Source organism: Bombus impatiens, unplaced genomic scaffold (assembly GCF_000188095.3).
Source record: "Bombus impatiens unplaced genomic scaffold, BIMP_2.2 scf_0664, whole genome shotgun sequence".
Lineage (NCBI taxonomy): Eukaryota > Metazoa > Arthropoda > Insecta > Hymenoptera > Apidae > Bombus > Bombus impatiens.
In genome coordinates, this window is record NT_177083.1 from 455,319 (window position 1) to 468,057 (window position 12,739).

General features: G+C 29.9%; 1 protein-coding gene across 1 annotated transcript in view; it reads right to left on the minus strand.

Moving 5' to 3' along the window:
* Window positions 1-3,099: 3,099 nt before the first annotated feature.
* The window catches only part of LOC100743274 (cation-independent mannose-6-phosphate receptor), a 33,885-nt gene continuing 24,245 nt past the window's right edge, over window positions 3,100-12,739 (minus strand). The window contains exons 14-16 of the mRNA XM_012389772.3: window positions 7,542-7,668; window positions 4,899-5,047; window positions 3,100-3,436 (exon numbers count right to left, since the gene is read on the minus strand). Coding sequence (XP_012245195.1) covers window positions 3,347-3,436; window positions 4,899-5,047; window positions 7,542-7,668 — 366 coding nt within the window. The 3' untranslated portion in view covers window positions 3,100-3,346. The remainder of the gene's footprint in view (window positions 3,437-4,898; window positions 5,048-7,541; window positions 7,669-12,739) is intronic.

A 12,739-nucleotide genomic window follows, 5' to 3' on the forward strand; every position in this document is an offset into this window, starting at 1 on the left:
CACTTTTTTTCGCTTTTACAAACTCCGTATCCGCTCTCCGTTTCTCTGTGTGATACTTTCACACGAGCGGACGCATACCTCCCCTCTGATCCTTTGTTCCATTTTTATTATCGATTACTGTATGCTGATTGTGCAAGATACAGTGTAATTCTTGGTAACAGAAAGAGGTGACTTTTTTTCTTATTTAAAAGAAATTGGAAATATGGAATTTGTTCATTTTAAATTTACAAATGGTAATTTTGAAGCAGATGGATGTACGTCTTTGAAAATGCCTCGAACTTGAATACCTTTAAAGTATTGATTGTCATATTTATCAGTTTATATCTGTGGATTATCTTTTCTAGAATATGTAATTAGCATAATACAATGCCTTTATAAATAGCCGTGAAAATAGGAAAATAAAATCTAGAATTGTGATCTGTCTTTCTGTTATAGGTAAGATGAACCATTTTAGTAAAAGTAGTATTATTCTACCAATCGATTAAATTGGCTTAAAAATCACCCTTGCAAGTTGGTATTACAGTTACGTGCTATTAAAACAGTGTTGATTAAATACGAATTTAACGAAAGTCTACATTTTTTTACATTGCCTTTGAATTATTTTGTATAGAATATTTTAGAATTATTTTATATATATAATTATTATCTTCTTTTTAAATGAACATTTTTTTTAGATGTGCACAATGCTGAAAATTAGAAAATTAGATATGAAAATCTTTCTTTTAACATATTTCATTTTTAAATATTTCATCTGTAACGTTTTTAAATCTTTCTTTTAACACTTTCTGATAATATTTCCTAAAGATTATCGGGTAAGTTTTTAATTATCTGTAGTACATACGGATTAAAGTATTATGTTCGTGATAATCATAGAGAATTACGGAGAATTATATTCGTCACACTGTCTTATTGACATCAAATAATTGTTATTTGAATATTTCACGAGTATTACTATGTTACCATCGTGTTATGTGGTATATAACAATCGTCCCGCTGTTTAACCATAAAGTTCCCGAAAATTTCCTTGTATTCGCAAAACCTACAGTGAACATGCCGAACAGACGGATACCTGTGATGAAAATTACCGACATATTCTCCAAAAACATGAGTAAGTTATTGGAAACACGTGTCTCCTTACAAAGGTAAGGCTTTTCAAACATTTATTCGCTTCTAGTTGGACCTAAAATACAATGATACAGGAATATGGTAATTGAGTTCCTCTACAGAATTAGAATTGACATTAATAATTTAAAAATATTTATATAAAATATTAATCAATATCGCGCAATACGATATATATCGCCAATAATATATTTTATTTTACTGAAGAGCTACAATATTAATATACATACATAGTCCGGAGGAACAAAAGAAAAATAAGGATTTTTTTAGGTAATTTTATGATACTCGCTTTCGAAGATAGGATGATATTTTCTGAATCGACACATTAGCACTTAGAACAATTTATTTCATAACAACGCTTTTAAGTTTTCATGTCCATCGTCTTATCGATAACTGGCTGTGACGCAAAAGTGATTACTTCCGACGAACCGCCAGCTAATCGTAATTGCTCGACTGGTCGATGATCAGACGAAGGAATTTCCACGACAGTTCCACGACCATAATTGTTTTATGTTTCGTTCAGGTATCGCTAATCCCATTTCTAAAGTTGCCTGAAGCGCTACCTGAGCGCTTCAGGTATACGAAGGCGCGTAAGTGTTTAGTTTAATCGGCTTAATGTTATAACGTTAGCAGTTTAACGTGAAATACGTTTGTTTCTTTCAGCGATTTTTAGAAATACCGGTGATGAAAGAGTTGGAACGGAAAGCTTCGCTTTATTAAGTGTACATTCAGGAAAGACATCATAATGATTAAAAGATTTTATTTATAGACATATGGTTTAAAAACATTGTTGCATATACAGATTAAGTACCCCTTTGGAATTACATATTTTTATAATCGACAAAAATACATCGATAAAATAATTAACTGACATATTGCATATTTCACAAAATAAAGAACTATAAAGAAACTTTGCAAACTATGCTATAATCGTTCGGCGGGTAAATTACAATAAAATATTTCCGCCAATATTATTGATATAATGACATTTAAAAAACAAATATTACATAAATCATGAGCACGATATTGTTGATGACAAGAGATCCAGCGATATTAGAATTTCTATTCGATTATTTCACATTTTATTAGCTGCGTATAATACGATACTGCTATATGTATATTGCATTTCATATAGAATATTCGTTAGTAGATCTGTTTGAAATACATCGTTAATTTTTTAGGGAATTTTGGAAATTCCTTTCTTGTATACGAAAAACTTCAAATTGATTCTTGATATTCTAATATAAAATATAATCCTCTTTCAAAAATATACTGGAATGCTTTATAATATATCAATCACAAAAATATTTAAGAAGCTTTATATTAATTTCATTGTAAAGAACATTGTTTTCTTTTAGTTATCAAAATAAACTTTATGTATCAATTCCGTACCATAGAAGGTAACAAAAGTCTTGTTACAGAATAGAAACCAAAAAAGGAAAAATTATCTTTTGGAAGCTTTCTTTGAGCTTTCCCTCAGTAGCTTTCAAACAGAAAAATAAGAAGAAAATTAAATTTCCAAAGTATGTAAGTATAGTGTTTCAATTGGTAATTTAATATCTTGAGATAACTCGATTGTTTTATTAAAAATTTTGATTTCTTAGATGACTATCTCTTATTACAATTAGAAATGAAACATATCTATTTTAAGAAAACGTAAAATATATACAACCTTCTTAGAAGCATAAAAATTAATTTAGACTCAAATCACATTATTATAGAATTATCACATTAATTTTTAATTCATAAATTTTGTAACGCTAATTCTACTTTACCACCTTACCGTATAATATTAGTCGAATTACTGCACTTATTTTTCCAGGAATAGTTCAGAAAATTTATAACTCCGTGTGAAAAATATTATACAATTTTACCAAACGAAATCTTCAGTTTCAGTCTATCTGTATATCTATTAGTTTAAATATTTCCACAAGTAACTCTCGTGTTAGCAAAGTTCTAAATGAAACAAATCCGATATTAATTATTACATTGAAACACGAAAACTATATTTACTAAAATCGTTTCTTCTACGTGACAGTCCTAAATGTTAATACTAATAAATTTATGGCACGGAACCAATGGTAATGCAAAGAAAGCAGAGAAGTATGTTTTCACGCGTTTCAAGCAAGAGTTTCACGTGTTCGATAAGAGTACATATTCCTCGTGTGTTTTGAAACTTAGATAAAATAAAATTTTAAGGATGAACAACGACAATGAGATATGACTAGGCATTCAAAAGATCATCATCGCTATCTGTTTGGCACTGCGTTGGGTCGACGTCTAGCAAAAGACGAGCTTCCTCTGTAGTGTCGACCTAAACAAAAAATAATTAATTTAATAATTAAATTATGTAGTTTTATTTCATTTTACTATATTTATAACATAATATAAGTTTCACTATATCTATGATTTGATCACAATATAACTTGACGCAATTTTAATAACATAATATCTTTGATTTTCTTAATGAATGCTCTGTAAAATAGATATGTGTTTATTCAATATTTAATCTAACACAAATTTGTTGTTTCAAGAATCTTTTTCGATAATAGTAATTGTCGTATGAACTTTATTAGGCTGCTATTAATGTCACATATACATGTTGCGTTTTAAGATTAATGTTTCTTTCATTCGAAGCTAAAACAAGAGACTAATATAGGGCATGTGCTTCGTTAAATGAAAAAACCAAATCTCACACTGATAATTACTGATTATAGTTAACATATTATACAAGGAATGAAATATAATCTGTGTTATTTTAATCCACTATGTTGTCCAATCGAGCGGTTATTAATGTACACGAAAGTACAAGAATTGATGTTATTCAAACAATTTTCTACGTATACGAACGTTATCTATCGATTATGTAAATTAGTAACATACCAAAGGCACGAATATTCGTAAAATGGAAAAGTTAAAAATACTGACAGACGTGTCAGGAATTCTAATAAAACGCAGAAACATGATAGCAGATAATAAATAAGTTGCAAAGAAAGGCCGGTATAACCGATATAATTTGTTTTAACAAAATGAAATTTATTTTTACGTAATTTTTAATATCACGAGAAGAACGAAATAGACAAACGACAAACGAGCAAAGGATATATCATAAAGTAATATAACATAAGTATAAAATAAAAGACAAAAACTATATAATTATTTGTACTCTTTTAAATTTTCACAAGCCAAATAAAGCTTTTGTTGAAAATGACAACGTGAGTTCGTGCTCGCCATCCATATGCAGATGCGTTAGTTATAAAAAATAGTAGCTAGAGATAAATTTAATCGATAGGCTTAAGATGCCTTTTTGTTTTTATCCCTAGTTTTTGTAAGCGCGTGCAATAAAGGTTTTTTTGCTCAGAACGGTGTGATAGATTTATCCCTTCAATAAAATAATACCTCTGAGTATAGCAATAACAACAGCTTTTTTATGTATAACATTATGCTTGCAATTATAAGTAAATTGCGTATGTTTATATGCTTATGGAAAATTAATAGATTGAAAAATGTACGAAATGCGTGTAATATGCAAAAATATATAAAACATCTAACGTTATAAGTTACAAAATATAATAAACGAACACGTATTTATCTCTTTAATTGGCATCTCTTCAATTCTGCTTAGAAAAACATAAATTTACGTAAATTACTAGTAATCTAATTACTTACTATCTTCTGATAATTCGTCATTGCTAATTAACTAATACAGATACGGATATGAATATAATATGCGTAATACATAACTAATAATATAATATGCGATTTCTATAACGTACCCTGCAGTATTGAACGCGACTACTGCCTCTTTTCAAGGAAAATGGATTAATGCAAGAGCGCAAACATGCTCGTTTATCTGGATCTCGAAAATAAAGCAACGCTGCTACCAGGGCGATAACACTCAGCACGATGCCTGCAATTGTACCAGCTGTAACAGATGAACAATACGATATTATAATAACAATTTTAAATAAATTTCTCGGATCGATGTTCGATAAAGCTATGGAATACGTGTTAAGCATTGAAAACCCGCATTACATCGGCAAATTCTGGTTTTCCCCACTTTCTCTTTGATATTCCACCTTTATCCCTCTTTCCCTTGACTTACTTCACGAATAACCGTAATTTCTTTCTGACCTAAATTTAATACAAATTCAATATATAAATATAATATTTTAAATATAATTTAGCAGCGTATTTTAATATTTTTAGGTATCTATATTTATCTACATTAGCATCGATATGCAATCTATATTTTGTGTAAATTGTACTCTAAGTAGTTGTATAGAAAGAATATTCAGACAGGAGTCGAAGAGCCTCCTGGGGAAAGAATCCATAAGGCAGATTGGGGAACTGATTGAATTTTATGTTTGGATATTTGGTTTGGATAATTTCTTCATATTAACTATGTACATTCAAATTGACGATAATTGAAGATTGGATAAGATAAATTTAATATATCCATTTCTGTAGATTTCTCTGATTTTAAGGCTGATTTTAGGCTTCCAATCTGAAATTTATGACCGATATACTGCACAGTGCAGTGGGCTGGCGAGTCGCTTTTCGCAGAACGTCATCGCTTTAATCTTTTTCGACAAAACAGAGCTGACTAATGTCCATGCTTATATTAGTCCATAATGTGATTGATAATAACTGTAATATAATAAAAATTAGTTGTTGGTATATAATTATTTATAAAGATTGATACAATATATTATACATATACATGATTATCTACTATACATATATATTATAATTATATTTAATAATCTAAGTTGTCCAAGCCACTAAATATAGATACTCGGGTCCTTTTCATTGTGCCATATATCGATCTTTATTTCGTAAATAATATTCATCCAGAAAAATAAAAATATTTAACCCTCTGCAGACGAAACCGCAACGAAGAAGTTACACATACCTTGCGACATTATTATGTAAAATTATTTCAAACAATTATAATACACTGTACTACAAACTAATTACGCGTTTACTATAAATAAACTAGGAATTCGGAATTATGTATAAGCACGTGTAATTCAAACTAAACGCGCTAATACACAAACGAAACACGTCTGTCTGATGAAAGCGAATAGCGAAGACTGATTAAAATCGCGTAAAACTAACCGAAGATGAAAAACTGAGCAATGAATGATATTTCGATGCTTGTTTATATATTTGTCTTCTTTTCAATATAATGGAAAAAGAACACGTATCAAAAAGCTGAGGATACTATTCATTTGCAGGTTGAACCAGTCCAGGCGTCAAAATTCTACGCATTTCAATTTGTTTAGGTGCGTGGAAATTTCAAAGTTGAAGAAGCTTGCACGTAAAATTTATATCTTCCTTTAGAACGATCTCAATTCTCGTATGAAAGAAATCTCATATCTAGCACTTGCTAACCATATTTTTAAAACCCTTCTGGGACTTTAATTTTGTTATAAACATCGGACACGATTAAATAATTGAAATACACGTACTGACATGTATAAGGTTTCAACCGAAAGTCGCCACTTCATGTTCTATAATGAGCAATTAGGATATCTAGTTTCTATTCGAATTTCAGAATTTTTACTTCAAAGCGTTACCCTTGATCACCGACTTATTAATATTAAGCTTGAAAAACTGCGAAGTACTGTGCAATTGTACGTATTGTTTAGTCATAGAAATAATCGTAATCTAATCAAAGCGCCATAAAATTAATTAGTAAATTTTCTAATATCATCACCATCAAGATAGCCAATTTCTTTAACCTTTATCGTAAAACCTTTATCGTAATGTAATTATGATATTACAGATATTGAGTTAAATTTGAGTAAATTGAAATTTATGATACTACAGATATTGAGTTAAAATTATAACTCTTGTGTTAAGATTCACTGCTTTATCTATATACGTCTGAAGAGACAAATTCATCAAAATTTTATCACCATTACTTAATTCATCACCATTATTCGACATTCGAAGGCGTAAAAATGCATAGAATGCGCGTACATAATATACAAAAATATATAAAAGATTCAAAATATAATACCCTGTCTACAATACATAGGCAAGTAAAATAACCTTCTATCTACGTTTCATTTTTTAATGACCTGCATGGAAATACGAATTTTCATAAATATCCGCTGTCTAATCATTATACTCTTGCTCATTCTCACATTACCAACAAAACATGTACATTGTACAAGTTCATTATATTAATATGTATATATACATGTAAAAATAAAACAATATCAATATCGATAACATTGAAAAAAAACGAATAAACGAGGAGAAAGATTCTCTACTGTGCTCTAAGAATCAATTGTTCATATATCTTTAAGATGATCTATTTTTAATTAAATATTTTGTACACCTACAGGAACAACTTTGTATCGCTATATTGGAGGAAAATTGAGATCTTTTGTAATTTTTATACTCACTATGACTAGGAGCCAATTCATGTACATCTTCCTGTGCGTTTGGAGGAACAGTAGGTTGCTGAGAGTTTGATTGGCAGGTACAAGTTACATTTGTATGCCATTCGAATTCTGCACTGCACGGTGATTCCTGTATTTAAAAAAAAAATATAAAAACGAGATCAATTATAATAAATAATGAAATAATAAAGAATAAAATAAAATACATTTTGAACTGTCGAGAGAAGAAAGGAAAGAATTATCGTTATCTTTTTCATAGGAAAATTATTTCTAAACTATCAATTACGACGGAAGTAGAAACTCTTTCTCAGTATTGTGCAACGATAAAAGTTAATACGAAAAACTTCTATAGCAAATACTGCTAATCTACAATTTTATAAGTATGTCAATAAATCTTTATCGACGTACTTATCCATCAATCTTTTCTAACTTGAACTTATTCAAGGAGAAATATATGAATTTAAATTATAGTACAGCTTTCTTAAATTATGCAAATCATTTGTAATTCACAAGGTAAGCTTGTTCAAGTTCGTGCTTTAAATATATCATTCTTGTAATATTTCCCTCGATAAAATCTACGCTATAGTACGGTTTATTACATTTATCTACAAGTGTTGTTGATAAACTTGTAATTTACATTTTTCATACTACGTAAGAACACAATATATCATATAGTTTGTGATAATGTATATCGTATACCTTCTCATAATCAAGTATTGATAACTAATGGTACTTATTCTCCTCTTGCTTACTATGGAGAAGCGATGCTCGACCAAAACAATACAAATTCAAGCTAAACTGTTCGTAGAAATAATTGTATATTTTATCTTCAAATTTTGCTGTTTATAAAATAATAACTTTTATTTTTTTTTTAACAAAATCGGTGTTAAAATTTTTACGATTTTGTATGTCAGAGTATTTCCAAGCGTTCGTTTTATGATTTTTATAAATGAAACGTTATGATAATCGGACGCAGTAACTGTTATTTTGAAAGTCATCGTTATTGGCAAAATTTAATATGCGAATATCAGAAGATACGCGTAAATCCGGAGTTGATCGTAAAACAGCAAAGTGATCGAAATTGTATAATGGGACGTTCGTAAATGTAGATAACGACAAGTTAATTACTCGTCAGATGCGTTAAACTCGCACTAAACGATCGCATTAAAAGCATTAAGGGCTTACAGAAATTCACCATTAAGACTCCGGAGCGATACATAACGTTGCAGACTAAGATCAGGTAATTATCTAATAATAATCACGCAACGATAATCAACTTTTATCTAATTACTCCTACACTTAGATTTCAATGATTAAAACTGGAAAAAATGTTGTCTTAAGTAATTAGTAAATAGGAGAAAGTTTGAACAGTCACAGAATTCGGAAATAAAGACGTCTGATTAATTTGGAATATATTAAGATTCCGAGAACAATAATAATTTCGTTAAGTTAGTAAATACAATGTTTTATTCATAATACTATTCTTCTATTCTGGTATTTCCATACAGCTTATACTAATACTTAATATATATAATACATATAGATCCACATCATACAGGCATACGGCCTCTGCTAAGTGTAAGCTGTATTAATATTTTTCTGTACATCAGTGTGGTTTTACGATTAGGATTTGCCGCCTAACTGTATATATAAGGAAACGTTTAAAATTTTTCCACCGAATAGGAACCAGCATACGAAGCGAAAGGATTAAGAAGAAACCCGCATACGAAGCGAAAGGATTAAGAAGAAACCAGCAGTGCTTCGGAAATTCCAAATATATGAAGGAAAAACACGTGTATTCCAAGGCCTATATAAAGGAAACTAATGTTCTTTGGAAACGAACTTTGAAAAGAAACCAACATTTGATTGATGACATTTTAATGGTTATTACAGCAATCTCTCGTTACGTGAATCACTGCTAAACGACAATTAACATGCAGTTGTTAACGTTCCAATGAACAGAAAGATTTTAAGAAACTTATATTTGAAACGAGATTTTTATATATAGTTTAACCAGTTAATTGCGTTCGACGTGTATACACGTCGATGCAAAATTTTATTTTGGTACGGTTGACATGTATACTCGTCGTGTAAAATAAAAAATTACCGTTTACTATAAAAAAAGACAAAATTTTAATAAAGAGTAATATAAATGATATTTAATGGTATGGTTTCCTTTATACTTCCAGTAAAACTGTTATCTATTTTATAAAAAAGAAAAAGTTTGGGAAAAGAAAGTTTGATTAGTTGATTATTCTCTTTGGTATATCGGTTATGCTCCGTATAATGTATTGCTTTTTATAAATTGAGTTGATTATTTTTCTCAATGCATCCGCTATTGCCCGAATTGTTTTTGTGTACCTTACTTCATTATTTTTGGCAATTTTTGAGCTTTTAATACTTTTTCAACAATGAATTTTTAATTTTTTAACGAACAAAAATGGAAATTTATAATTTACCCTGCTGTCGAAGTTTATACTCGTCATTGCTTGATTTTACCTGCACACCCAGTAAGGGATTTTTGAAATTAAACTTCGTAATTAATAGATTAATTAGAATGGAGGTGTCACAAATTATGTTCAGAAAATAAATGAATGATCTTTACTGATTGATGATCGTAAAAAATGGAAAGATAGTTCTCATTCGGACGACACTCGTTACATACAATTCTACCAAATGTCCAAATTGGACAAATTGTGAATGTAAACAACTAAAAAAAAAAAAAAAAACTCGTTACATACTGCACAATTACAAATCTCTCTCTCTCTCTCTCTTCCTTACTCTCCCTCTGTTTCTCTTTCTCTTTTGCTCACTCACTCATCCGTTACCATCCTTCTGATTCGCCCCAAACTCGCGCCCGTCTATGAAATCGCTAACAAACAGAGCTTTGACATAAAATTGAAACGATTTTAACAGATTTAATAGTCCGAATGTAAAAAATTTCTACTCAAAGAAAAATATTCAAGGATAAAATAAAAGGATATAAGGAAGAATTAACTAAAGATAAAGTGCTTAAAAATATTATAGAATCAGTAAGGTAGAGAGTAGAAAGAAAATCTTGCCAAATGGTATTCCTCTCCTTAGTAAATCAGAAAAAAAGTCATTCGAAGTGCTTGTACATATGTATTATGTACCTTAAGGCACGTGGCAAGAGCCGGTGAAAGGGACGGAAACGGAAATAGTAATACAGCACCGTGGTGCACATCTGCTTACCCTTACAAAATCATCTGAGCAAGATTTTTCAAGGGTCGTGCTACTCTAAATGGGGAACACTTTTCACGGCAAAGAGAGCTACCGTGAAAAAAACTCGACCGCACGGAAGTATTATTATTCTGGGCCATGTGGCGACCAGAACTTTTTAACATCAGAAATGTCGCGCCACATCTGAGTATTTGAACGATATTGTATCTACCTTCGAATTTGCTGCACGCGATAGAGAAATAGAGTGAAAAGCTTTCCTCGATTACATATCACGATTCTGTTGTGTTTCATCTGAATTTCGCGGACATTCTAACGTTCTATATAGGGTAAGTCACGCGATTGCGGCTGTACAAAATGGAGAAAAGGTACTGGATGAAATAATTTAATGGCAGAGAGGCTTCGTTTCCTTCCGACCTCGTTCTTTTCTTAGGTGTTTTAATACAAAATTCAATGGATGCTTTTATTTTTCATCGTCACACTGCATTGCGTGCTTTTTCTTTTTCCCTTTTTCTTTCATTTAAATAATAGATCAGGTATTTGTCCTCGTAGAAGAATTACTTGTACAAGTGTAAGCATTTGGTGCTTGTTTATGCAAAACTTTATTGTAAATCGCAATATGTTAAAGATGAATGGATTTTATGATGCAATTAGGGGAAAGTACGATTGTTATCTAGTTGCGTGCAGTACACAAAGCACTATTAAATGGACCTATTGTAATATTTAATTTACTGTATATAATGCTCGTTGCGTGCATTTAACATTTGCATACATAAATTTTCATGCATTTGTTTTTTATTCGTTATTGTTATTCGTTTAAGAAATTTATATCTGTTTAAACAATGAATTGAATACACTTTAATAGCGGTATTTTAAAATATGTTTGAAATATAACAATTAAGTATTTATAATATCAATTGTTAAGGAAGAAATAATTAAGGCAAGCGGTAATTACAAAAAAAGGGATAGAAATGCATGTTAATTTGTTAAGCAATAACATAAACGATCAGTATATGCCGCGTAGCCTTAAAAGAACACACCCTGCAGACCTAATAATCAAAGTAAACATTTGCGAACAACCCAGATCGACTGATCTTGACGAATGATAATGACGTTGTCTCAATGCAGACAACGTTCTCGCATTACTTTGGTACATTTAAAACAATTTGCCTAATGTCTACTGACAAATTGCAAAGTATATAGGAGATGTAAAAGAATAATATTATAATAGAGTAAAATAAATAATAATAAAATACCGATTAAATGGAACAGTTACTTCTATCCATTTCGCGTGGTTAATACATATTTAAAATTATTAATGTATCATATGAGAGCAGCGTTTCGCCAATCTTTCAACAGATACAATCACGCACTTATACCTGCCCATAAAATGATTGTCTATTCATTCGTTATTATCTCTATCTATAATAAATCCACCATTCATTTAGTGGAACGCGAACAAGAAGTTATTAAGTGCGGATAAGTATTATAAAAATATATATATATATATATAAGTACTGAATTTGTATACATTTGTGTATCAGATACAAGTACTAACTCATTTAGTTCCGTAAAATTTTGATATATATACATATAATACAAGATTATATAAAATCTTATAATACAAGATTAGACAAAATTTTATTCTGATAATAGATAACCGATAAAACTAATAAGGAATACATATTCGCCACTAATGAATAAATATCTAATGGAATAAGAATTTATTGTAATATGTAAAAAAAGAATGTATCTTAATAAAAATTTATTTATGTCATATTAAGTCGAATATGACGAAGTAAGAAATCGTAAACGGTATGTAAACACAAAGTATGTTTTGAAATTTTATGGTTCATCGTTGCCATATAATATTTATTTTTTCTTTGGTAAATTTACCGTTCGATAAATTGATAGTAGAAATTGGATTGATCGTGAATATGGGTGACTGAACACATCCATGTAAAAAGATCGGTACACAATTTAGTTCGAATAGTTCTTTCTCA